Below are 27,950 nucleotides of genomic sequence, written 5' to 3' on the forward strand. Positions count from 1 at the left end.
TATCACCTTGTTATTATCCTTTTAACTAACATCTAAAAATAAATACAAATAAGTGAAAAATATTTGTAACCAGTGAGTTGATAGTCACAGAAAAATCCTCACAAATAATGGAAAATACTAACATCTTAATTTCAAAAACGGGGAAAGTCATTAATTTCTCTGAACCATAAACGGTCAATACACATGACAAGGAAAAACTGTGGGGGGTGGGGTCCTGGGGGATTGAACCCAGGGGCGCCTAACCACTGAACCACATTCTTGGCTCTTTTTATTTTTTGAGACAGGGACTGAGTTGCTTAGGGCCTCGGTAAGTTGCTGAGGCTGGCTTTGACCTTCCCATGTTCCTGCCTCAGTCTCTGGGGTTACCTGTGTGCACCACCGCACACGGTGAGAAGGACGATCTTAACCTCAAGCTCACAAAGCGAAGACGTGAGGCTTTGTTTTTCACCTATAAAATTACCAATTTTCTTTTTAATAGTAAGAGTTAATGCCATATTTTTAAAAAGTGGGAAAGCCCCGCGTTAGAGACGGTAGTCTGAGACCTGAGTCTTTAATCTACGGGAACTTGAGTGTCCTTGGTCACAGCTGTTTCACTGGAGTAATGTCTACGGCTGTAAAGTGGGGACCGAAAGTAGCGCACAGAGCAGCTGTAACACTGCAATGGCACGCACAAAGAGCCATATAAGTGATTGTTACTTTTTGTTCCACCCACCCATTCATCCATGCCTTTACTTTAGTCAAGAGATCAGGAAAATCTGCATACTTTGCGGGAAAACTGGGAGTGAGATGAATCGGAAATGATGTCATACCCACAACGGGACTGGGGACAGGGAAAGGCGACTCAGGCGGGCAGAAGCGCCCTCAGCCAAACGAGCCACCTTCACTCTGCAACTCCTCACCGGGATCAACGGCTCCGCCAGCCCAGCGACCCCTGAGCAAACACCGTAGGAAGAACAGAACTCGTGACTCTGATTGGCTGCCTTCGAGCCAGGGGCGGGGCGGAGGAAGCTCCCGAGGGCAGCGAGCGGAAGTCCGCGATACACATTTCCGGTCTTTGTGGCTTGCCGCTAGGGGTTGGTCGCTTGTACCCTGGCGGCTCCTGAGCTTCGTGGTGAGGGACGCGGGCCCCAAGGCGGAGGGAGGGTAGGGTGGGCGCCCGTCTTGGGCGCCGGGGCAGGATGGAGGTGCTCCACTCTCTGGCCTGCCCATCTCGGGTTGTGGCTAGTTGGTCCGGGCAGAGTCTCCGAGAGTCCTGCGGACGCAGCGGAGGCCGGCACTCAAGTTCCTGCCTTCCAGTGGAAAGCGCAGTTCCCCCACCTCTGTGACTTCGCAGATGCTGTGGTTTAACAAGGGGTATAAAAAATAGGAGGGCTGAGTGCAGCCGGGCTGGTTGGCTAACCAGAGATTCGTAGTCTACATGTTCTAATTAGTCTCCAAAGTTACTGTAGTATTAATAATTTTTACTATGTACTACTGAATGAACTGAAGGGCATACATACACTTATGTAGCTAGCCTCCCCGCCCCCAAATCAGGTCGTATTTGATCTGTATACCAGAATTTGATACATAATTGTTACCACGTTTCATTTAATCTATTTTTACTTTTTTTTTTTTGCCCCCAGAATAGTATTAAGCTTTTTGAGAGCTGAGCCTGATCTTTTTTGCATCTTTTGTGTCTATATCTATCATGTTTTTGGACACATGGTAAGCATTTTACAGTTACATCTTTGTTAATTCCTCCGTAGTTTCATGAACAGATTTCAATCCAGTGGCACCTCAGGACAGAGTGTAGTAAGTGCTTCGGTGTTGGGTGAAGAAATTAAGTGAATACGAAATGTGATCAAATGAACAATATCCTGTAATATTTTTATTTGTCAACTCATGTTTAATCAGAATTTTTCGAAAATGTGTTACTACCTTAAATGAAAATCAGCATTACCTACTATAGACAGAAGTTAACTAAAAGTTAATTTTTAAAAGTCAGTATTATAGGCCAGTGTTGTGACTTAGTGGAGTGCTCACCGAGCACATGTGAGGCACTAGGCTCAATCCTCAGCACCACATAAAAGTAAAGTACAGGTACTGTGTCCACATCTACAATCAAAAAATATATATATTTTTTTAATTAAAAAAAAATAAAGCACTAATAAGTTCTACCTAGATATTACCCTTGGAAGTCAGTCTGAGGTCTATAGTTTATTTAAAAAGTTATGTAAGTTTTATATTCATATACATGTTAAAGACAAATTTCCTTCCTTGATGCAATCATGATTGAAAGGGAATTGAAAAAGAAATATTTATCTCACTCTGTGATTCATGTTAATATTTCATTCTTTTGCTCCTAAAAGTTTTAACATTACTAGTAGAAATTCTATAGAGTAGTAGACACTGAGATGTAATGATTTTTAGTTGGTCATTCTATTGTTGCTTATTTAGTTAGACTCAAACCTGCTCCCTTTAAATGCTCTTTGAGTGAGTGATCTTTATTGTTACAAGTTCCTGAGACTTTTTTCCCTACCATAAGTTAACTGTGATTTTATATCCTTTAGGAAAGAAGAGATTACCCAAAAAATCTCTCGAACACAGAACCTGGTTGTACTGAGGTTCTTGCTAAGCTATTTCATTTCAGAATGGCTGTGGATTCCAGAACAGTTTCAACTCTGATACCTCAGGATCATCAGGAACAAGAATTAATACTAGTGAAAATAGAAGACAGCTTTTCCTGGGGTCAGAAATTTAAACAGAATGGGAGTACCCAAGCCTGCCAAGAATTGTTTCGACAGCAGTTCAGAAAGTTTTGTTACCATGAGACACCTGGGCCCCGGGAAGCTCTGGGACGACTCCAGGAGCTTTGCTATCAGTGGCTAATGCCAGAATTGCACACGAAGGAGCAGATCTTAGAACTGCTAGTGCTGGAGCAGTTCCTGAGCATCCTGCCTGAGGAGCTGCAGTTATGGGTTCAACAACGTAGTCCAAGAAGTGGGGAGGAAGCTGTGACCCTGTTGGAAGATTTGGAGAGAGAGTTTGATGATCCAGTGCATCAGGTGGGAACAGAGAGAAGTCATATGCTATGGGAAAAGGAATTTGCAGCCTGGAACATGTAGTATCACAACGTAGGGTAAAAAGTTACATGTCTCTTGAACCATAACCCTGAAGTATGTCACGGCCATACCTTTACCCTCACATGATCTGTTTTCCTAGAGATTTTCCCACAAAGCTAACGATTTTTTACTGATTTCAGGTCCCAGCTAATCCACAGGGACCAGCAGTGCCATGGAAGGATTTGACATGTCTAGGAGCATCCCAGGAGTCAACAAACGTTCAACTCCAACCTTTAAAGACACAACTGAAATCTTGGAAACCTTGCCATTCCCCTAAACGTGGTGAGGAATAAGAATTTGTCTGGGAACTCATCAGTTAGGCCTTTGGTTTTGAGGATGCAAAATTAATTACATTTACAAACTTGCCACACATGAGCATCACTGTTATTCTAAACCAGTGGTGCTCACTCTAGCAGCTTCGTATTCAGTAATCCACAAGAATAGCAGTCAGCCTTCCTTGTGTCCATTTCCCTGTCATTCATTCGTTTATTCAGTCATAACTCTATAGAGTGCTGGTACACATCCAGTACTATGGTAGGCGTGAGTCTTTTACCTTCAAGGAGCTTTCAGGTCTAGATGGGTAGTGGATAAACAAAAAGACAATTATAAGTTAGTGTAGTAAGTTATAGACTAAAAGTAGGCACTGGGTATTATGGGAGCACCAAAAAATGGTAGCTAAAAGTTCAAGAAACACTTTGTAGAGAAAGAGTCACCTAAGCTGAGACTGAACTATGTGTAGAAGAAAGCCACGCAAATAGGTGGAAGGAAGAGTGGCCCAAGCAAAGGCCTCAAAGTCTTGAAGGTGAGATAACACAATCCATCCTAGAAATAGTAAGTAATTCAGTTTGACTTGAGTAGAGAATTAACAAGGGAGGAGTGGTGAGAAGAAAATAGAATTCAAATCGTGAAAAGCTATATGTTATACTGATTCATTTGTACAGTTTCTTAAATATAAAGGGGTATAGTTGAAGGGTGTTGGATGAAGGAGTGACGTGGTTGAATTTGAGATTTATAATTTAGCTTTAGGGTACAGAATGGATTTGAGGAAAACAAGACTAGAGGCCTATTAGGAGTCTTGTAACCCAAGTGGCCAAAGTGAATAAATCACCGTGTGTTATGGTGAGACATAGGGAAGTTCAAAGCTGAAAATTGTTCTTCAGCATTAAAATTGTATTGCAGTATCTGGTCATTGTTGAAGAGGAGTTGAAGGTGATATTCAAGTTTCAGTCTTGAACTACCTGGATAGTAGCGGTGTTGTGTTCTAAATGGTGAAACAAACAAATATACCTGATGATATACTTAGTTTGGGGAATTTGGGTACTTAGGAAATAATCACAAGTAAAATACCCATCTAGAAGTTGGATATGAGAGTTTAGAATTTAATAGAGTCGGGATAGATTGGGAATATGGAGAGACACTAGCTTACATACCTAGGGAATAGAGTGTTTGTAGAGTAAGGATATTTTAGAGTCCAGGAAACAAAAAAAGAACTGAAGGAAGGAACACTGGTGTTTGAGTTATTGGCCTAGAATCTAAAAAGGAATAGTCACAGAAATCAGGCCAGTATAACTAGAAGGGAATGTCTCTAAAAGGTAGATGTGGTCCTCAGTATCAATGATGCTGACTAAATAAGATCCTAAAATTACTCATTGCATTATATAGTTACTAAGTTTGTGACTTTGATGAGAGTAGTGTCAGTGAAAGTGGTGTGTATGAGCAGTAAGGTAAGGCAGAAACTAGATTGCAGAATGGAGATGAGTATATGTCAAGAAATTTTACTGTGAATTGGAGTGAGGTTGCCTGACAGTGTAGCAAGGAACTTTATTTTTAAAAAATGAGAAGACTTACCTTATTTAAATGCTGATGAAAATAAGTCAGCCTAGAAAGAGGTTAAAAGTATTGAAAAGATGGGGCTGGGGATGTAGTCAGTGGCACAGTGCTTGCCTGTCCTGTGCAAGGCACTGGGTTCAATCCTCAGCACCACATAATAAATAAATAAATAAATGTATTGTATTTATCTACAATTTTAAAAATTAAAAATAATTGAAAAGAAGTAGTGGAAAATTGAAGTTGAAACCTCGGGAAAGGCAGGAAAGTATGAAATCCAAAGTGTAGATGTAGACTTTAGCATTGAAAAGAAGAAAAACAGATAGACATGGACAGTGACATCTTTTTAAGTAGAGCCTTCTGTTTTCTCTCACATAGAAAATGAATATAAAGAGTGACTGGAAAATCTTTAAATCTGTTTTTTTGTTTGCTGTTTGTCATTTCAGATTGCGAGAACAAGGAAACAACAACAAAGGACATTTCAGGAGAAAATTCACAGGGACTCTCTCAGGAACCTTCATTTGGAGTAGTTAGTGAGCATGAAAGCCGTTTAGACTGGCAACAAGGAAGTGCTGTAGGGGAGAAATTAAGAAGATCCTCTCCCCATGGGGGTGGTTTTAGGGAAGTGATTTTCACACACAAATCTTTAGGAAAAAGAGACCATCATGATGAGCCTCAAAGGTGCTTGATTCTAAGTACAAACTCTGTAACAAATCAGAAAGTTCCTACAGAAGAGAGACCTTATAGATGTGATGTGTGTGGACACAGCTTCAAGCAGCATTCATCTCTAACACAACATCAGAGAATCCATACTGGAGAAAAACCCTATAAATGTAACCAGTGTGGGAAGGCCTTTAGTTTAAGGTCATACCTTATCATTCATCAGAGAATTCATAGTGGTGAGAAAGCATATGAATGTAGTGAATGTGGAAAAGCCTTCAATCAAAGCTCAGCCCTCATTAGACATCGGAAAATTCACACTGGTGAGAAAGCTTGTAAATGTAATGAGTGTGGTAAAGCATTCAGTCAAAGTTCATATCTTATTATACATCAAAGAATTCATACTGGTGAAAAGCCTTATGAATGTAATGAATGTGGGAAAACCTTTAGCCAGAGCTCCAAACTTATTAGACATCAGCGAATTCATACAGGAGAGAGACCCTATGAGTGTAATGAATGTGGGAAGGCTTTCAGGCAGAGCTCAGAACTGATAACCCACCAGAGAATACATAGTGGAGAGAAACCCTATGAATGTAATGAATGTGGAAAAGCCTTCAGTTTGAGCTCAAACCTCATCAGACATCAGCGAATTCACAGTGGAGAGGAACCTTACCAGTGTAATGAATGTGGCAAAACCTTCAAAAGGAGCTCCGCACTTGTTCAGCATCAGAAAATACATTCTGGGGATGAAGCTTATATATGCAATGAATGTGGGAAGGCTTTCAGGCACAGATCAGTTCTTATTCGCCATCAGAGGGTCCACACTGTAAAGTAGCTTGTGAATACACTGAATGTTACAAATGCTTTAGTCAGATTTTTTATCTTAGAATGGTTTTCCTTGAGGCAAAACTCCGTAAAGTTTGTAAACTACTAGGTCTTAAGTTAGTCTAGCGCTTTGTGCAACACTTCCCAATTCTAGTGTAAATTGTCCCTTGAAAACTTTTTCCTGTGACTAATCAAAACAAGATGGAAGAATTATTACTTCCAGTTTTTCTCTTACTGTTAAAAATACTCAGGAAATATGAAAAACAGGAATGTAACATTGAAACCTCATTTTTCTATGAGAATGTCTTGAAAAGGGTTTGGGAACCTAGGCTCAGTCACTGTATCTGATATTCAGTATTCCCCTTTTGGGAGAAAGTGGACAGCATGAGGGACTGTCTCAGGAAATCAAAAATTTTTATTGACTGAGTTCAGAACTGACAGAAAAGTGGGGAAACAGTTTTATTAGTGTTTTCTTGAGTCCAGGGCAGGTCAGAAATTAGGCATGAGAAGAAATAATACAAATTAATGTAGCCAACAGTTTATTTTGTTTTTGAGAACTTTGTGCTTGAGACTAGAGATAAAATGGAAAATCAGGCATAATCTCTATCATGTAGTGAGCAAGGCAACCTGTCGTGTAATAGCACTATGGCGTCAGTGCTATGTGACTCAAGAAGCTCTCAACCATGGGTAAGGTAATAGGGGAAATGACATGAAGGATGAATGAACTTAGCCAGGGGAATGTTCATAATGGAAGCAACAACAGGTAAAAGGCCAGTGGGGCATTTTCTGTTGAGCTCCTTTTGGAGTGAAGTCATCTGTAAGAAGTATGGGTATAACCAGACTCAAGCAATGCCTACTGCAATACATGAGCCAGTGGAGAAGTTTCTGTTTAAAAGGAGAACGTAGAACATTTGGTCCACAGCAGAGTGAGTAGCTTTGTCTTGGTTGATAAGACCCAAGAGAAAGGGCTGATAATGTGGTTTCCTTCCCTGACCTGTAGGCTAGGCTAGAATTTCTATGGACTAGGTGGAAAAAGTGGAGATCAGAAAAAGCCTAGCCTACATGTTAAGAATCTGACTCCTCTCCTATTTATGTGGGCACCTGTGTTAGAGTATTGGAACTGCTGTTGGGTTAATTCCCAAGGCCCTGAGTCGGAAGCTGTCCTATCATTCATTTCTAAAGCTGTACCCCTACAGTTCTAATATACTTCCTTGGACTCAGGTGCTAGGTCTGTGACTTACTCTCTGGACACCTCACTTGTGATCTTTCATATCTTTTGCAAAAGGAAATGACAACAGGAAGTAACAATGTGATCACTCAAGACTTCCCTCTTCTGAGGAACCCAGCACAAAGGCTGGTACTTAGTGTAAGGTGGAAAATTGTACAGGTTAATCAGCAACAGAAAGATATGCCATCCAAAAGACCTAACAGGGTAGAGGAATAACATACCAAAAACGTGTGGAAGTCTAAAATCTTGTGCATAGAAAAAGAATTTTCATGAAGATAGGAAGTAAAGAGAATTAATGCTTTTATTGGACATGTAAGTAGGTGTGTGCTAACTACTAAGAATGGCAGCACAGCTAAATGCCTATTGTTTAAGAAGATATGAGGGAATAATATGAGTTGGAAATATGGTAAAATGTAACAATACATAAGAACTACTCAATTCATTTTCCTCCTTTTCCACTAAGAAATACCCTAACTGAAAAGGAAAAGACATTAAATAGGAATTGATTTTTTTGCAAACGGAAAAATAAAGCTCTTACATGTAAGAAATGTAATAGGTATTTGCTAAGGGCTCTATGTATGCATTAGTTCTCATAGCCCATAATAGGCCAATTAGGAAGTGAAGGCTAAAGGTCATAGCTAGAAAGTGGTGAGGTCAGGCTTTGAACTCAGAACCCACTGTGAAGTCACTTCGTGCTATCCCATGAAAAAGTCCCAGTTGAAAAACTGGTATTTGAATAGGCAAATCACAAAAGAATAAGTGCCAATGGACAATACATGTATGTTAAATCTTAAAATGTGCATTGAAGCAATTGATGGCACTTCTTTTCCAACTCAATGCTTCAGGGAAATTGGGACTAAACTGCTGGTGGCATGTGAATAGATAATATCTCTGCAATCACTACCAGAAGCCTTAAGCATTGCCTTTGGACTTTGAAATTCTACCTGAAAATAAATATACTTCAGAAACCATCGTGAATGTACAGAATCTTAAAAGCTGTTAAATTTTGTTGATTAATGTTAAAGCATTCATGATATATTAAATATTACAAGATAGTATGTACAGTATGATCCCATCTTAAAAATATATTTGTGCATTAAATACTAGAAATGTGCAATGCCTGTGGTTGTCTCTGGGTTTTTGAGGTTATAGGAAATTTTGTTGTTTTTGTTTTACCATTTTATTTTTAAGTATTAATACTTAAAACACGCAGCACATAATGTCCTTTATTTAAAACCATGGTGAAAAATGTTAAGAATACGTTACTATGTTGTCTTTCACAATTCTTTTAGAGGTACATGACTGAAAAACTGGGCAAAGCTTCTGATGTCCCAACCTCTTTCTATGGATGAGGTGTTCAGAATTCACACTAGAGGGGATTTACTGAAGGTCACATGACAAAGTACCACAGCCAGGACCCCAGTTGAGGTCTCAGGACTGCCTAATTAGCCCTCTTGTCTGTGCAGGCCCCAGCATTTGAAAGGCATGAGAGGAATGATCATGCATCTGTTTATAGAGGCAAGGTCAGGGTCAAGAGGAAGCAACAGACTGGTGAAGCTCCAAGGACTAGTAAGAGGGTAAGGCCATTTCCACCCCCAGCTGAAGAGGCAAGGGCAAAGAGCCCCTACCTGCACCCTGGGTCGTGTAGCTATAGTAGAAAGCTACCAACAGAAGCTGCACCTAAGTAGAGAACATCACTGCCAAACCACAGCTAGAAAAGGAGACAACTGGGGAACCACTACTCCTCAGCCCCCTCCTGAAGCCAGAGGCCATGGGAACCAGCTGGCAGAATCCTCAGTGGTGAGTCTCTGGGCACAGAGGAAGGTTGAGAAAGAAGGGTAGAGTTTAGTGGGGCAATCAGGACATATCTGCTCCACTTTCATTTTGAACTTGACATTTGTGTTTAAAAAGATAAGACTTCCCAGTCAAGGTAAACCAGAGCAAAAGCAAGAGATCTGCCCCCAGAAGAATCCAAAAGCCCGTGTTTATGAAGCAGGAGGAGTCTCAGCAGTTTAGGATTTTCATTTTTCATTTTGTAACTGTGATTCCAAGTACTTATTTTAATGCTATAATTTTGGGCCATCTCCTTTCATTGGAAACTGATCTTTATTTCTCCAAAAATTGCCTGATTAAATCTTGATTTGTGGATGCTGTAATAGGCTGCTGCAAACTCCAATCAAACCCCAGAATTGGAGGAAAGTTCCTGAGAAAAGCAATGCAAATGGGCATTTTAAACAATCATTAGAGATAATAATATAAACTATTAATAACCATCTATTAAACAGATTAATCCTGCTATAATTAGATTGAAAGGATGTATGCAATTGCCATCATCCAAAATGTTTTAACATTTAAGTTCTTTTTCTAGGTAGAGGTTATAGGAAACTTAATGTTTTCTTGTGGTTTTATGTATTCAAATTTTCCTACACTATCTAATACTCTTAAGACTACAGGACAGGGGTTGGGATTGTGGCTCAGTGGTAGAGCACTTGCCTAGCATGTGGGTTTGATTCTCAGTATGACAAACAAAAAGTTTTATCAACAACCAATAAAAATTTAAAAAGACTAGAGGACAGAATGGGAGGGCATTACCCAGTGGTAGAGTACATGCTTGTTAGCATGCACAAGACATATCCCCAGCACCCAAAAACTGGAAAGGAAAAAAAAAAAAAAAAAAAACACAAAAGAAAGTTCAGGGTATTTGGGAAAATACTATGAAAAATACTTGCTTTCCATAGCATCTCTGTCCATTCCAAGTCTCAAGTTTGTTAGCAAAATTAACTCATTGATATTTTTTAAAAAATGGCTGCTTACCCATCTCACAAGCCCTTTTAAAATTATAAGTGCTGTACAAATAGGAGCCATTCACCTAAAGACTTACGCTTGAGAAAAGCAGTAGCCTTGAAGTAGTCAAGACCTTTGGTTGTTGGTGCTTTTCTATCAATTCTGCAACTCTAAGCAAGTCATCTCACAATTCTAGACCCTTGTGTGAAAGGAGCTGAAGAAGGTAATCCCACAGTTGAAGCTTCAACATTTCTGTTTATGAAATAAAGGGGCACTGTTATGTAAGATAACTGTCAAAGGAAAATTTTTTTCTTTCACTAGCCTTTTCTGGAAAAAAAGTAATAATACTCCCTCTGCTCATGGCTGTCTCATTTTTCTTGCTCTAGAAGCAGTCTGGAGGTAAAAGTGTCTGCCTTAAATGAATTATATATGGATAAAAAACAGAAAATGTGCAATTTAGGCAAAGTTCTTAATATGTTTCCTGCCTTCCCCCTCTCCCTCCATTTCATAGACTACAACTAGCAGTTGTCTGAGAGGATTGGAAATTTAAATCTGACCATGGTCTAAGCTCATGTTTCTACTGTAAACATGCTGAGTGAGAAGAGGAAGGTCATGATGGTCTGCTGGGTCCTTGGTCCTTCCCAGCAGTTAATACAGAGGATTCTAATCTGGTGCGTACATCACCACCACCACTCCAAGAAAAGGAAGAGACCTAATACTGATGGACATAGGAGATGTATGTGTTTTAAAGAGATTTCTTAATGGTCTCATTCTCATGGTCCTTCACACCACCACCAGATGTTCCGTCTTGTGACTTTGCTAGCGAACTGCAATCCTAGAGACTAGATGTCATAATTTCCTGACACTTTGGCCCAGAATATAGAAACTGAGAACACTAATTTCATGAATTATTCCTATAACCACTTTGCCTCCTACCCTGTCTCTATTCATGTTAGTGTGCTCCCTATTCCTGAATGAATAATTTCAAAGCAAAACTTTAAAGCTCAAATTTTATTACATCTTGCATTACATTCTTATACTAAGCAATGAAAGTGTCTACTCAACATGTTAAAATTAGTAACTAACTTATTTACAAGATTTTTGCCAAAAATATTAGGATTGGGGGGAAAAACACAAAGTACTCTAAAATATTAATGGTGTTTCTATGGGTAAAGGAATTGTGGGTAGTTTGTACTTCCTATATTATCAACATTTGCAATAAGGAAAAACCATCAAATGGTGTTTAAAACATTAAATTACATGATTGTCACCTACAGGAAAAGGCAACTCACTATCCCATGTGAAGGATCCATTTAAACTTATGGTTGATCTCACTCAATGACAACTGTGCAAACTTTGGGCACAAAAATCCTTCCCAATTTCATCTCTTACCCACAATAGCTATGAACACCAAGTCTTCAAAAAAAAAAAGATACTTAAGTATTAATTGCCCTCAACAATTGTGAGTTAAGTAAAACTGCCAAAGTAAAAAATAGGGAAGTATAATTTTGAGAAATCTGGTTAAATCAACAAATATTTATTGCCTTCAAGTGGCTCGGGGTTTGCAAACCTGGTGCTGAGGGGGAGGGTCAAGGAATGAAGAACAACAGGGTCTGGGAAGGCAAACTTCTCATTTCTGTGTCCCTGGAAGTATCCCATTTCCTGAGCCTCAGGGTCATGGAACACATACTCCAGACCCCACTGTTTCTATTTAGCCTCCAATGTGTTTACTTGGTATGCATCATGCCTGTTTCCATAAGATGTACCAGAGTCTTCTACCACCCTAATTCTGAGTACTTGAAGCTCTAATAGGTCACTAGGTCTGTATAGTGATTATAAATAGGAAGAGAAAAACCAACAGGTCTTCTAGGCATATGTCCTGACTTCTGAGTCACAGTCTATGACAACTAATTCCTGATGGAGTGGAGTCCTGATGTCTCCAGATTCTCTTATTTTCATGCCATGTATGTGCTGTAATCTCTGCTTTCTTCTCCTCTTGATCTGGCTAACTTCTACAGTTTAGGTCTCAACTGAGATGTTATCACATCCAAGAAGTCTTTAGAGACCAGGTAAGTTAGCCCTGCCAAGTACTTCAATAGAATCCTGGATTTAGCCTATCAAAGCACTTATTTCACTTTATTTACTTATTTAATAAATATGTATATTCCATTAACCCTTAACTCTGGAACTCTGGAGTAATGACCATATCTGCCCCAAATGGCTAAACACAGCAAGTGCTTATTAAATAAGCAGAGCTGAAGTGACCTCCGTAGGAATCACAGGGCTGTGGAGAGAAATGGGAAGTGAGAAGAATGAGCCAACATTCCTCAGATAATATCAAACTGCCTCAGATGCTTTTAAACTGATCCAGGACATAATTCAACATTTCACAACCATACATGTCAACCTTTCAGGTAGTTGAATAACTCTCAGCACATGCCTTCACCTACCAAATGCACATATGCTGAGCAGGGATCCTATCCTTGCCATCATGTAAGGAGTTCTGGACTTACTGTGAAGGTGCCCAGTGGCAGTTTTATCTGGGTTGGTAAAGAGTAGGTGAAGGAGGTATTGATGAGAGACCTTGTGCAGATAGTTAGGCATTTCTAGAAAATACCCACCATTCTTTTCAGAGAAGACCTGAATTCTTTTAAAAAATTCTTTCCATTTAACCCTTAATCATAACAACCATGTCCTCTTACAGAACTGAATGGGGTGGAAGGACAATCACCCTGCTCTCAAGAAAATTCTATCTTCTGTTGAGTCTCATCCTCAAAGCCAATTCCTTGCATTTCACAATTGTACAACTCTTCCTCAGAGTTAAACTCTGGTGTGTGTCCTTTGATGCTGCATAAGACCTGACCTATGCCTAAATGTTTTCCTACATTCACTACATTCATAAGGCTTCTCCCCAGTGTGGATTCTCTGGTGCTGGGTAAGGGCTGAGCTCTGATTAAAGGATTTTCCACATTCATTACACTCATAAGGTTTCTCTCCAGTGTGAATTCTCTGATGCTCAATAAGGATAGAGCTCCTACCAAAAGCCTTACCACATTCAATACATTCATAGCCTTTATCGCCAGTGTGAATTTTCTTATGCTGAATAAGGGCTGAGCTCCTGCTGAAGGCTTTCCCACATTCCTCACACTCATAAGGTTTCTCTCCAGTGTGAATTCTCCGATGCCTAATGAGCTCTGAGCTGCCCCTGAAAGCTTTTCCACATTCACAACATTCATATGGTTTTTCACCACTATGTATTCTCTGATGTCTAACAAGGTCTGAGCTCAAACTGAAGGCTTTGCCACATTCTTTACATGCATAAGGTCTCTCTCCAGTATGAATTCTCTGATGTCTAATCAGCTTTGAGCTCTGGCAAAAGGTTTTCCCACAGTCAAAGCACTGATAGAGCTTGTCCCCTGTGTGAATTCTCTGCTGTATAATATCATTTGAGCTCAGACTGAGATTTCCTTCAGTTCCATGACCCTCAAGGACACTCTGTTCTGTGGGGATTTTCTTGTTGAAGGTTGCCAAGCTGTACTGTCTTTCCTGGGAAGGGAGCTGACTCATTTTGTTCCTTGCAGCACTTCCCCTTTGCTTCTCAGAGTTGTCCCGACCTCCCAAAGCTTCTTCAACTATCTGTACTGAAGCAATTTCCCCAGTAAGTCTTCCTGGAGATATCAGACCAGTTGAGGTTACACATTCAACAATTTCTTGCTTTTCTGTCAACACTTTGGCAGCCACCATCTTGCCATCTAAAAATATGAATAGAAAATGCAAGTGTCATTTACTCTTCATGTTGAAACAAAGGAAACTATTATAGTAGGAGCAGAAAATAAAACAAGTGAAATAGGTATTTGCTATTAGGAAGAAAATTTCTTTACACGAGCCTTCTAATCTCAGAAAATTCAGTGAAGTGGCCTGGGATAGTGGGAGGTGACTGTCAAGTAGATGAACAAGGAGAGTTAATATTGGAGAGGACTGTCAATGAACCAGGAAAAAATATTAGTTAGAGGTGATGATAAATAGAGGAGTATTAGTGAGAAACCAGAAAGCTAGGAGACGATTCTGGAGTAGAGAAGAAGCTATTTTAGGTAATGCAGGAAAGGAAAAGATGTGATACAGAATGATCAGGACAAAGATATCTGAGTCTTAATGGTATTTCCAGCAAAGTAAGAGAGCAGGAGATATGATTAGAAAATGCTTTGGGGTTAGTATTGAACAGAGGTCAATCAGGAACTAGAAAGCATGAAGGAAACAGCAGATTCTAGCAGGTTTCAAGTGGAACAAATAAATACAAGCAACAGAATAAAACATACAGAGCATGAGAAAGGACTGTTTTGAGGTTCCTGAGTCATTCTGGGGTTAGATGAGAGTCTTAGGGGTACATCTTTTCAAGTGTAAATGATCAAAGAAGGTGGATGGAAACAATTGGCAAATGTGACTACCTGAATTCCAAACCCAGCTCTCATACAATATGCCCCTCTTTTTTCTTGAGTTGTAGTATCATAACAGAGATGGCCGATATCAATTGACTTATTTTGAGAGGGGAAAATCTGAAAAATTCTTAAGTTACTCTCATTCTCCCAAAGTCCTCTAAAGTTATATGCATTTTACAGATCAGGAATCTGAGGCTCCAAAAGGCCATAGAATTAATATTTGGTAGAGTCAGAATTCAAACAAATCTGTTTAACCTCAAAGTTTTCAGTCTTTCCCTGAGTTATCTGCTTTCCTTTTGAAAGGAAGCAGGGCTACAGTTGAACTAAAACAAAAAAAATAGCTTTTTGGAAAAATCATGTTTTTATATGAAAACAAGTCTTTCTTTTTTAAATTCTTTGAGTTCATAACACTTAGAAAACAATAGCAAAGCTTCATAGTAAATACCTAACTGCAGGACACCACCTGTGGCCTGCAGTAAAACCAAGCTTGGTTGAACTATTAGGGAAATCTGCCTTCCAGAAATCATAATTATGGAAAATTGTTCCAGACTGCCTGAAGTTTGTGGTTATCCTGCAATTGGTTCACTGCTAAAATTTGAATGCAGGCCCTAGAAGTGGGAATGACCCGCTAGAGCCAAATGGCTTGCTTACCTCTACCCCATCCTGTTTTTTTATGGAACTCCTACATGTCCCTTTTGTTATCTGTACCACTATAAATAAAGAAAATGTAGGCTCCTCCATTTTGTTAAAGTCAGACCCTTTTGGACAGCTCAAACCATCATTCCCCTATCCTAAAGATAATTCTCTCTCCTGTCATTTTTTCTGATAAATTAATTTCTTAGCTATTATTTTGCAGCCAGCCCATCCCTCTGACAGGAACCTTTCCTCACCCATGCAGGACATGTTGGCAAGATCTAACAAAAACAGACAGCTGTCTGACTTTCTCCCTATTCCTTCCAGAAATTAAAGAGCATAGATTAAGTGTTAACATAACACTAAAATTAATACTGTCCTTGGATTTTAGATAGAAAGTTCAATTATTAATCATATTAATAATTAAAGTCAATTTAAATTATTCAAGACTGCTTACTTAAAGAAGAAAACATGTATGAAAAATACACTAGCACATAGAGGCAGAAAAATAATAGGTAGTAAATCTATTAAAGTCAGAGACCTGATAACCTAATAAATTTTCTTAAAGTAATAAATAGGTCAAATTATAAAGGGTATACATTTTAAAGGGTATAAGGTGGGAATACAATTGTATACAGGCAAAATAGGAGCTGTGAAAATAAGAGAAGCAATATAACCTACATGATTTAAAATATCGCTTCAAATTCTATAACTACATGGAGTCAAAGTATGAGAGCAGAGAAAACCTTTGATCTTAGATTCACAGATCATAAACATGGTGTTTATTTTCTCAATTAAATGTGTATTATTATACAAAACATTAGAACAATTCACTAAAGTCTAATTCCTAGAAAAGACAAATTGAGATTTAAAGTAGAATAAAAATAGTCACTTGAGTATTTAAAAATATTAATATGTAAGATAACCCAAAGAGCCCAATAAATATCCCAAAAATGAAAACTAATTCACAATCAAGCCTAAAGTCCAGGAGCTATGGGTCGGGTAAACATAGGAAGCTTTGTGGAGGAGAAAGAAGTAATAGGTTTCTCTGTTAGAACAGCTCTTTTCTTTATCACATCCCAGGCTATTCCTACCTGTTCAGTGACATGTTTGGTCTAAAATCCTTTTAACTAAGGATGTGACCTTCAATTGCTCAATGACAGATACATTTAGCCTGAATGTTCTTCAGATGATGCTCCACTGTCAACACGACCTACCTAACTACTAGTAATGGTGTCTCTTTCCGGTGGCTGCAGTGTTGGCTCCTCCCATCACCTGAATGTCTGTGTCCCCCAAAATTCATATGTTGAAATCCTAACTCCCAATGTGATGGTATTAGGGGATGGAGCCTTTGGGGATATAACTGGGTTATGGAGGCAGAGCCCTCATAAATGTAATTAGTGCCCTTACAAAACAGGTCCAAGGAAGATCATTGGCTCCTTCTACCATGTAAGTATGCAGGTGCAATCTATGAGAGAGTGGCCTCCCAGCAAACACCAAATATGCCAGCACCTTGATCACAAACTTCCTAGCCTTCAGAACTGTGAAAAATAAATTTCTGTTGTTTATAAGCTACTCAGTTTATGGCATTGTGGAATAGCAGCTGGACCTGATTCAGACAACTCCAGCCAGGTGTGGTGGTGTACACGTCTAATCCCAACCATTGGGAGGCAGGAAGATGGCAAATTCAAGGCCAGCTAGGACAACTTAGCAAGACCCTGACTCAAAATAAAATAAAAAGAAATGTGAGAATAGTTCAGTGATAGTGCACTTACATGAGGGCCTGTGTTCAATCTCCAGGATTATTGAGAAAAACAAAGATAACTCCTAACCTTCCACAACTGCCTCATTCTTTGGAGAATTGCCCTTACTGATGAAAGCCACTAGCCCAGGAAAGTATTTTCACCCTCACTGCCCTGCTCTGCATCAAAAGAATAACTGCAGTGCAACCATGCTCTCAGGGCTCCTTCATTGTCCTGTCTGTGATACTGGCATCAAGCTGGCATGATGTGGGTTTTAATAGTAGATGGGGCTGGAGAAGGAAGGAGTTTTTCTTTTTGGATCTGATGTGCTCTATTTGTTTCTGCAGCATTGGGGGCACCCGGTAATGCACACCTCAGTGAGTTTCAGAGGCATTCTCCCTCAACAGCTTCCCCACAAGCTCTGCACCATGTCACTTCCTCATTGGGGGATTCAGGCACAGAGGGTGGCTCCTTGGTGAGTGTGACCAGCTGGGCACTTCACTGAACATCTCCAACCAGTGGGTCATGGCTGTTCCCTCTCCAACAAGTTCTGGACGTCAGTCCTGGTAGATGATGAAAAGACACTGCACCCTCTTGCAGATATGTTCCCTCCTTGGGCATTCTGCCTTAGCCCTAGAGAAACCCTTATACCTTATTCCTAATAATTTAGAGTTTACTATTTAGTTATTCCATTTAGTGGTTAATGTTGATTACAGTTCATAATTCTTAATGTTAAACTTTCCATATTCAAGTTATTACATGGTTTCTGTTATTGATGCAGTATTCATCTCCATCTTAGAAACTGCCTTGTTAATGGAACTCAAGTATTATTTTAAAATCAGAATATTGGCCTTTGAATATTATGGTATTATTAGAGAATTTATTAAAGATCTTGGTTTTTAACCCAAGTTAGAAACAATATTGGAATTTCAGATTTTAGGCAAAGCCAATGGAAGACTATTTCAAGGCAGAGGGGGTTCTTTCCACAATACTTAGTGACAGCTGCAAGTGACTGTTTGAAGAAAAATGCACCATGGTATCTCATACTAGACAAAGGTACCAAAAACATACATTGGAGAAAGGATAGCCTCTTCAACAAATGGTGCTTGGAAAAATGGAAATCCATATGTAGCGAAATGAAATTAAACCTCTATCTCTCACCCTGCAAAAAACTCAACTCAAAGTGGATCAAGACACTAGAACAGAGACCCTGCACCTAATAGAAGAAAAAGTAGGCCCAACTCTCCACTATATCGGCTTAGGAACTGACTTCCTCAATGAGATTCCTAAAGCACAAGAAGTAAAATTAATAATCAATAAGTGGGATGGAATCAAACTAAAAATCTTCTTCACAGCAAAGGAAACAATCACTAACATGAAGAGAGAGTCTGCAAAATGGGAGAAAATCTTTACCATAAGCACCTCAGTGCATTAATCTGTAGGATATATAAAGAACTCAAAAAACTTCATACCAAAAAAACAAATAATCCAATCAATAAATGGGCTAAGGAACTGAACAGACACTTCACATGAAAAGAAATACAATCAATCAACAAATATATGTGTGTGTGTATATATATATATGTGTGTGTGTATGTATGTGTGTGTGTGTGTGTGTGTGTGTGTGTGTGTGTGTGTTCAACATCTCTAGCAATTACAGAAATGCAAATCAACACTACATGAGATTCCATCTCCTTCAGTCAGAATGGCAATTCAAGAATACAACAATAAATGTTGGTGAGGATGTGGGGAAAAAGGTACTCTCATACATTACTGGTGGGACTGCGAATTGGATGCAACCATTATGGAAAGCAGTACAAAGATTCCTCAGAAAACTTGGAATGGAACCACCATTTGACCTAGTTATCCCACTCCTTGGTTTATACCCAAAGGACTTTAAATCAGCATACTATAGTAACACAGCCACATCAATGTTTATAGCAGCTCAATTCACAATAGCTAAACTATGGAATCAACCTAGATGCCTTTCAACAAATGAATGGATAGAGAAAATGTGGTATACATACACTATGGAATATTACTCAGCCTTAATGAAGAATGAAATTATGGCATTTGCAGGTAAATGGATGGAGCTGGAGAACATCATGCTAAGTGAAATAAGCCAAACCCAAAAAACCAAAAGCAGAATATTTTCTCTAATATGCAGATGCTTATTCACAATAAGGATGGGGGTAGGGCTAGAGAAGAATAGAGGTACTTTGGATTAGACAGAGGGGAGTGAAGGGAAGGGAGAGGGTATAGGAATAGGAAAGATAGTAGAATGAATCAGACATTATTACCCTATGTGCATATATGATTACATGATCAGTGTAATCCTACATCATGTACAACCAGAAGAGTAAGAAGTTATACTCCATTTATGTATGATGTGTCAAAATGTATTCTACTGACATATATAACTAATTAGAACAAATCAAAAATTTTTTTGAAAAAAAAAAAAAAAAGAAAGAAAAAGAAAAATGCACCATGGAACATTTGATATCCCTTACCTCATCCTCAACCCCAAATGGGTTGGAGATCCTCACCTCTCTCATGGAAAACTTGGAGCTCCTGAGTCTCACTCTTGCACTGGTTCTCCAAATGCTGAAGTGGGCTACTTAGAGACTTCAGAGGTCCTGTGCATGTCGTTTCCTTCCAGATCATTTCCTGGCCATGAGCAGAGTCCTAGGGGTAATCAAGTACTAGCACTGTGATTCTGAGGATACACAAGAGGAAAAACCCTAGAACAACAGGGCAAAACAGGAGGAATCAGAAACCTATTCAGATGATCAGTGAGAAAACAAAAGGACTTAAAGTCCTAATGACATGAACCAATGAGTGAATAATTAATATACTACATAACATATCAGATAATTCCATGAGGAATCAATGCAATTCATAATGGCTTCCCCATTAACTTGCAATAGTCACGCAAACAAACAAAAACACCTACTTCTTACCTGTTGCCTTGGTTCATCAAGTTCTTTCTCCAGCTCCTCCAACAGAGTCACAACTTCCTCTCCATCATCTGGCCCCTGCTCTCTCACCCAGCCCTGCAGCTCCTCAGGCAGGATGGCCAGGAACTGCTCCAACACCAGCAGCTCCAATATCTGCTCCTTGGAGTGTGCCTCTGGTTTCAGCCATCGACAGCAAAGCTCCCTGAGCTTGCTCAGAGCTTCTCTGGGCCCACTGGAATCAGAGTAACTGAACTGTCTGAAACGCAGTCGGAAGAACTCTTGGCTCTGGGAGTTCCTCTGAAGGCCAAAGTCTTGCCCCCAAACATAATTCTCTTCTTCAACCTTCACAATTATTAGTTCTTCTTGTTCTTTTGGAGCATGGTAAGCCAATGCTGTGATCTCTCCTGACATTCTGGGAAGAGACAGTCTGAAAAAGTTGTCCAGCTGAGACAGGAAGAGATGGAAGCTTGTATATGAGGAATTCCCTCCAAATTCCAACTCTTTAGGGAGGCCCTGAAGTGGATAGTGCTGGTGTTACACAGGCAAAGCATGTGCTTGGAATGTAAATACAGGTTTTTGAAGGCCAATTGCTAGGGAATATAGCACTGTAAAGAAAACTGACTAAAAGGGAGCTTCCATATAAATGATATATTTATAGATGATTTAAGAATTTGGGGAGATGTGAAACAACACTTTAATATAGCCAAAATCAATTTGACCTTTAGTAATAATGTTATGGACAACATCAGAGATAATAAATAGCATTCTAAAGACAATCATAATTATACCTATTCTCCAAATGAGATTACCGAGAAGCATAAGCTGACCAAAGGCACATAGCCAGGAAGCAGAGAATTGGGCTCTGCAAGCAAAGTATTTAACTCCCCAAAGAAAGGAACTCATACTTCATAAACAACTACTACGGGCCAGGCAGTTTACAAATACTATTTTATTGGGGCATGACAATAACACTATGTGGTATTTTGATCCCCACATTTTATAGATGATGAAAGCTTCTTGAAAGTTAATGAATTTTCCCAAGGCCCCAAACCAATCAAGATATGACCCCAGGGTTGCCTGATCTCAAGAACTTGTTCTTTTTTATTCCAGAATTGGTTAACACCTAGGACAACCTTGATTGTTACTAATAAATTAGGAATAATGATGAAATGATTGGAAAGGAGTTATGAAGAATGGCCATGAATATAAAAACAAGGAAAAGTTATTCTTGACTTTATCATGAGATTTTGAAACTGCACAAGGAAAAGAAATTCCTTCATCCATTGTTTCAACAAATATTTGAATATTAACTATGTGATAGCAAGCACACTAAACAGGAGTCTCAGGATACCAAAAAGTTCTGTCCCCACAGACTCTTAGTTTATTTAGTATGTGAAACTGACAGGTAAATACAGTTTGATAAATCTAAGATGATGAGCACAAAGGAAAGACCACCGACCAAGCCCAGGGAGTGAGGGAAGAAGTAAGTCTGAGAAGACGTGGCCTGTTGAAGAAACTGAAGATGGTTTAGAGAGGCCAGACTAATGGTTGTGACCTCTGGCTATACACATTTTAATATAGAGACACCCTGATAGATTCGTGTAGTCAAAGTCTTCAGGGATAGGGTTTCAGTAAGTGTCCCCAAGTGCTTCTGATATGCAGCCTGGTTAATAATCATGTGCCAGAGCCTGGGGCACAATTAGGAGAGGAGATAACTATAGGGGAAGAGCCAAGACCTTCAGAGTCCAAGAGGTTGATCCCCCACAGTCGCAGGAATGGCTGAAGGGTCTGTGTGCCCACAAAGAGAAAGGTGTGGAGAAGAGATGAGTAAGGATTTTTGCAACCATTCAGATGAGAAACAATGAAGGCCTGAGCTATGGGAGTCAAAAAATATAAAGATAGGACACGCTGGATAAGGGTTTGGAAGAAAGAGGAATCTAGAAGAACTCAGGTTTCTGGCTGTGCCTGGTGACGGGAGGATGCTGGTGTCATTTGCTGAGCTATTCACCAAGAAGGTTATGTCTGAGGTAGCAACAAAGCAGCATTTCCTAAACTGTACTTTACTGATATTAACAGGTGCTTCAAATATACTGAAACACAAGAGAAATTTTGGGATATTTTTCTTAAATTTTTAGCATAAGAAAAATAAGTTATTTCTTATTGTGTGATAACTGACATTTAAGAAATCATATGATCAAAAAACAAAAAGAGAAATCACATGATGTTGCACTGTCAGATTGGTGTACATAGCATTTACCAAGGGTAAATGCATCACATCTATGTGTATCCTTAATACTATTAGTTTCTGTTATGTCTCTTGCCTTTTTAATTCAATGTTTGTGATATTATTTAATTTTATTATAAATATTATGCCTCACCAACTCCTCTTTCATGGGTGTGTGGCTGAAGGAAGTAAAGAATCTTAAAGATCATCTCTGCTCCTCCATCTCCTTCACAGGTGCACCCTCCTCTAAATCAGACTTCTGTAAGATTAGTCCTAAATTCTCCCCTATTTTCACTCTCCACTTTCCTCCAAGGCCGCCTAACCCTCACCTTTGTTTACCATCATTCTGGTAGAGACTTCCCATCTGAGCTTCAGACCTCTTGAATTTCTCAAATGGATATCAAATAGCACATTCATAAACATCTCATGATCTCTCCCCTCTCAAACCTGCTCTCTCCCAGCAGTCCCCCCTCAGGCAGCAGGAATAGCTACTTGGCTGCATAACCAGAAAGCATCCATAACAAATCCTTTCTTTTACCTCCTTCCTTTAGTAATGCATACTAGTCTACTAATTTAATTGCCTGTCTCCAGAATCTGCCCTGCCTCAACTCTGCTGCAGTCGTCTTCATCCTCACAACTACTCCATCTGTCACACTGTACAATAACTTATCTACTGACTTCCCACATGCACTGGGTCCCAATTACTCTATTAATCTACATTGTAAACAGAGTGTTCTTTTCAAATTGCAAACCTGATTATGTTCCTTTAGCCAATTTTTTGTTTTTAGTGATTTTAAACAAAAATAGACTAGTCTCTCTCACAGTATTGTTTGTTGATCAGGGTTAACTGTTAGTTTCAACCTTTGATCCCCAATGTGGTTATGATTTTTTGTCAGTTGTGCTGGAGACATGCAAAGATTCCAGTGGAGAAGGTTTCCAAGGGGTATTACTTACTGTCTAGCAACTGATTGTGGCTGATGCCAGGAAGCGTGGCTGGGGCTATTAATAGGAATGCTTAAACATGTTCTTTCCATGTGCCCATGACCAGTTTTTAAAAAAACAAAAGCAAAGTCCTTTTAGTCAAGGTGAAGCTCTCTTTGATTGCACTCATCACATATACCTGGGATGCTCTGTAGCATAGTCAGACTCTCCTAGTCAAGGTCCCAACAATTACATTTGTAATACATTCTGCAAGTGATTCTGATGTACAACCAGGGTTAAGAACCCTGGGTTAGAGACATGGGAGACAATGTTAAAGAGCACTTCTTTCCCTCAGAGCACATTTTTTTTACTTTGTCAGTACATACACTTTAGTGGGATCATTTGGTTAATACCTGTCTTATCCATGACTTCACTGTAAGTTACATCAACAATTTTGCTCACTATTACATCTCTGTCATTCAGCCCAATGCATAACACATAACACATTCTATCTGTATAAAACAATGAGTTGGAGAATTCAAAGAAGTGGTGATCAACATTGTTAAGTGGCTAACAGGGAATGAAAATTGTCCCCTTAGCACTTCTCATATATATCACAGCAAAATAATCTTGCTCACAGAAAGAGCACCAGTGTCAGGGATGATGATGTAGTTTAGTGGTAAAGTGCTAGCCCAGCACATGTAAGGCTGTGGGTTCAATCCCCAGTATGGGCCAGGGACCAGCTTTGAAGTCACATGACCCAGTTGAGACTCATGTTGCAGTCTCTAACTAGTTGTCCAACATTATTCACCAACTGAATTCTTCTGAAATCCCATTTCCTCTCCTAAAAATGGAATTAATAATGTAACATTGCAGAGCTATACAAACTGGAAACAATGAAAAGCATCTGAGTAGTACTGGCTGGTGTATAAAACATGTCTTTTTATTATGATGCTTTGACGTCTGGGGACCGAATGACACTGGAGAGACTTCCTCCCAGGGCTAGCCAATCCCTAGAGATGGTAAACAACTCACCTGTGAGCATATATTTCAAATGTAAACCAAAGGTCCCAGAGCCCCACCACTTTCTCCATCAGGCTCTTACTCAGGATCACCACTCTCCTTCACCAATTACTTCAGAGTCAGGCACCAAACAACTAGGAACAGCCACCCCAGAGTCCACTAAAATTATCCAAATCAGTCAATCCTACCCCTGCTTACCCTGTCTTGACTGTTCCTTCCCACAGAACCCACAAAACAGGCTCTTGCCCATTTCCCCTCATTTCCTCTGCCTCTTGACCAACTGGCAGAGGAACTCCATTGGTTCCTTATGGAGTAATGCCCCCTATTCCTGAAAACCATAACAAACCACATTTTCAAAGACAATCATCTTCTGATCTGTAGCCCTCCCTATACCTGAACAATAAAATCTACAAACAACTGGCCAAGAGTAGGTACTCAAGACATAAAAGATAGGGTAAATTCTTCATCACAAGTATGGGTTACAGAATATACTTTATTTGGGGAAATTTGCCAGCCAGCAGTTGGTAAAAGAAAGTATAGGTCCATTGATTCTCCCATCATCCCATAGAGAGAAAGTTTGGAAAAAGATGTTCTAGTGTTTGAGGGGAGAGCTTCTGCTACCTTCTTATGGTACAAATTTGAGAAAGCAGTCTTGTCAGTGGAGGTGTAAACTGTTTCTCATCAGAATTCTGGATATAGGTATTTGTGTAGTTGTCTAGCAAACTAGCTGTGTGTGTGAGTGTGTGTGTGTGTGTGGTGTTCAGTGGGTGGGTGGAGCCTTGGAGAGGTGGGAACACTAAGCTTGGGTATAGCCCCTTCCTCTGGAAGAAGGCATATTCCTCCCTGGTCCTAGCTAGCTCTTAGTCTAAGTAACCCACAGGGAATATCCAGGCAATCCTGCTTACTGAGGCATGCTGTTCTTACAATGTATCTGCTTTCTAATGTGATGTATTACAAAGTATCTATTTGCTAACTTAATTGTAACAGAAAATACCAATTGAAACTTTATTAGACTCCATTATCTACCTGTTTGTCTTAATTCATTTCATCTACACAGCATTCTATGGTGTACTGTTCAACTGTTTGAAGAGCAACAATATGAAATTTATACCAGGTCATATGGCTTCTAAGTGATATAGTCTGATTGTTTTGAAACCAACTCATCTGACACCAGGGTCGATACTCTTAGATGCCTACTCTGACGAAGTACTTTGTCATAAATGCCATTTCCCCACCAAATCAAAACTTCCTTTAGAAAAGGGCCTGACTTTTTCCACACATTTATTTAAAATATTTATCGAGGGGCTGAGGATGTGGCTCAGTGGTAGAATACTTGCTTGGAATGCATGAGGCCCTGGCCTGGGTTCAATCCCTAGTACCACAAATCAGTTAAATATAAATGTTTTATATGTATTAAGGGCCTGTGCAAGCATTGTGCTAGGCACTAAGCAAAGAGTTATCAAGACAGTGTCTTTGCCACAAAACTTAAAAAGAGAAGGGAGAGGCGAATGTTAAACAGACAGCACACTTAATTACTAACAATTGTGATGAAAACTACAAAGGGGAGAGTGGAAGGTGTTCTGGGAATGTCTGACAGAGGATCACATCCAGACTGGGGAAACCAAGACGGGTGGCTGAGACCTAAAAGCTCGCTTTGGCTGCGTGAGTAGTGGCAGTAAGGAGCTCACCAGAGCCAAGTCCGCCTCCTAAGCCAGCGGCCGGGCACATAGGAGGCTCGGGTAAGTGCTGGAGGGGTCAATGAGGGGGTGAATGAGCGGGTAGCGAAAGAAAAGATGAAAGGACGGGCTGATGGCCTGGCGAGCTGACAGCTAGCCCGAGGGGCGGGCCCTGGTACAGCCGCAGGCTCTGCCCGGGGCGGAGGCAAGCCGGGGAGCCCAGGTAAGGCGAAGGGGGAGGACTGAGGCCGTACAGGGGCGGGTTGGGAAGCACCGGGGGGCCGCGCTGCCAGACCTCCCCACTCACCCTTCGCTCGGCTGGCTGCGGGTACCGACCCCAGGGAGGGAGCAAGAAGGCCTCCCGCTGCGCGCTTCCGGAAGTGCGAGAGGGGGCGCGCCCCTCTAGGACTGCCGGGAGGACTGCACCTCTGTGGTCTGCACGCGTCTGCGCAAGGGACTGGTGTCCTGGGAAAAGGAGATGGTTTTGAACTCTTGCTGAAAGTGTCGTCAGACCCTTAGGGTTGGAGCAGACATTGACGGTTGAATCAGGTCAGTGACTGGAAGAAAGCACTGTTTTTAAGGCATGTTCTGTATCTGTACTGTTCTATAAGGAAGCCATTAGCTATGTGAGGCTATTGATAACTTGAAATGTGGTTGGTGAAACTGACAAATGAGTTTTTCATTTTGTTTTATTTAATTTGAATTGAACACTGTAAAGAAATCCCACGAAACCACGCCACAAGCAAACAGAGTGTCTCCCTGCAGGGTAAGAGAGAAAATGAGAGGAAAATAGAAAGGAAAAGAAAGGGTGTGTGCTAGAGAGAGAGGAAAGCCAGGAGGATAGAGAAAAGTGTGTAGGACAAACAGAATGGAAAAAGATGGTGGGGAAGCTACAGTAAACAGTTGAATTCCACTGGGCTAACAGGGGACCAATATCGGAGAAGGATACTTGCAAGCTGACTGATGAACCAATAGCTAGCTAGGATGTTCACAGATTGACAAGTGGTTGGGAGGCGGGCAAAATGGCTGTACCTGATGGGGGGGGGGAGCAGTTTTATGCATTACATTCCCCCATTTCTTTTTTAATAAGAAAATCTTTTGCTCTCAGTTCTTTTTGAAGCCTTCTCTCTCCTTCCTGCCTAAGTGACTGCGGTTGGTTTTGCAGGTGAGATGTAAAAAGTCCATTCTCCTTCCACACTTCCAAAGGCAGATGATTTTCATGGACTTCATTTCCTCAATTTGACTGATCCCCTATTTCTACACTAACTGCCTGTCCCTAATTCTGACTTCATTTACCACTCTAATTCTAGGAACTCCTTCACTGCTGTAGGGAAAAGGGGTGATGACTGATCTGGCTTCTTCGAGCTGGAAGGGGGTAGCGTGGGGCAAGCAGTTTGGAGTTTCCTTTTTAGAAATCGGGTCAATTGAGGGGTTCATGGTAGAAGTTCAGTTGGGAAGAGCAGGTTGTAAAGGTATCTGGGGATGGGTGCTTCTATGAGAGAAAAACAAAAAGACATGAGTACTGACATGAGATTGATACAATATAAATGTTGCAGAATCTGGAACATGCCAATGCATATCATAAAGATGACAGAAGTCAATAATTCCTCACCAGGGGGTGGAAGAACTGAGAAGTTGTTCCCATAACAAGGCCTAGCAAAGGCTGGAGAGGACAAGGTCTTTATTTGGGAACTTTAACATTGTCTAGGTTATCAGGAATGTAAACACAACATTTAGTAGAGATACTAGCAAACATAGATTAAGCCCACCTGTGTCTGTAGGCCTTAAACTGATTAAAAACTTCTGACTCTGACAGTTTCTCGTGATAGTTATCAGGCACATTTGCCTAAGAATCTCTCTTTTGTAGCTTTTAGTCTTTATTCTAGTGGGCTAACACAAGTGTACATCTTAAG

General features: G+C 40.1%; 2 protein-coding genes across 5 annotated transcripts; one reads left to right on the plus strand and one right to left on the minus strand.

Annotated features, from left to right (window-relative positions):
* Positions 1-1,006: 1,006 nt before the first annotated feature.
* On the plus strand, positions 1,007-8,760 carry ZNF397 (zinc finger protein 397). Of its 4 annotated transcripts, XM_079108533.1 has the most exons (5): positions 1,038-1,111; positions 1,623-1,704; positions 2,550-3,044; positions 3,242-3,383; positions 5,375-8,760. In XM_079108533.1, exons 2-5 carry the CDS (start codon positions 1,702-1,704, stop codon positions 6,421-6,423), a joined length of 1,689 nt encoding a protein of 562 aa, XP_078964659.1. In that variant the 5' UTR covers positions 1,038-1,111; positions 1,623-1,701; the 3' UTR covers positions 6,424-8,760. The 4 variants fall into 4 exon arrangements, with proteins under 4 accessions (XP_078964662.1, XP_078964659.1, XP_078964661.1 ...); XM_079108536.1 differs by lacking the exon at positions 1,623-1,704 and having other exon boundaries at positions 1,007-1,111; XM_079108535.1 differs by lacking the exon at positions 1,038-1,111 and having other exon boundaries at positions 1,132-2,079.
* Positions 7,918-26,428, minus strand: ZSCAN30 (zinc finger and SCAN domain containing 30). Its single transcript, XM_079108585.1, has 4 exons — positions 26,345-26,428; positions 20,197-20,706; positions 19,783-19,921; positions 7,918-14,177 (listed from the first exon to the last, which is right to left on the minus strand). Exons 2-4 carry the CDS (start codon positions 20,602-20,604, stop codon positions 13,246-13,248), a joined length of 1,479 nt encoding a protein of 492 aa, XP_078964711.1. The 5' UTR covers positions 20,605-20,706; positions 26,345-26,428; the 3' UTR covers positions 7,918-13,245.
* Between the last annotated feature and the right edge of the window lie 1,522 nt (positions 26,429-27,950).

The sequence above is a fragment of the Sciurus vulgaris genome (genome assembly GCF_902686455.1).
Source record: "Sciurus vulgaris genome assembly, chromosome: 13".
Classification (NCBI taxonomy): domain Eukaryota; kingdom Metazoa; phylum Chordata; class Mammalia; order Rodentia; family Sciuridae; genus Sciurus; species Sciurus vulgaris.

Bases quoted from the DNA above. Each gene is read 5' to 3' on its own strand.
- ZSCAN30 (XM_079108585.1), bottom strand. From the start codon at position 20,604: ATGTCAGGAGAGATCACAGCATTGGCTTACCATGCTCCAAAAGAACAA. The intron at 19,922-20,196 runs GTAAGAAGTAGG...GATTACCCCTAG, and splicing joins TTGATGAACCAAGGCAACAG to GACTCTGCTCATGGCCAGGA. The intron at 14,178-19,782 runs GTGAGGATCTCC...TCATATTTTTAG, and splicing joins CCAAGTTTTCCATGAGAGAG to ATGGCAAGATGGTGGCTGCC.
- ZNF397 (XM_079108533.1), top strand. The intron at 3,045-3,241 runs GTGGGAACAGAG...TACTGATTTCAG, and splicing joins TTGATGATCCAGTGCATCAG to GTCCCAGCTAATCCACAGGG. The intron at 3,384-5,374 runs GTGAGGAATAAG...TTGTCATTTCAG, and splicing joins TTGCCATTCCCCTAAACGTG to ATTGCGAGAACAAGGAAACA.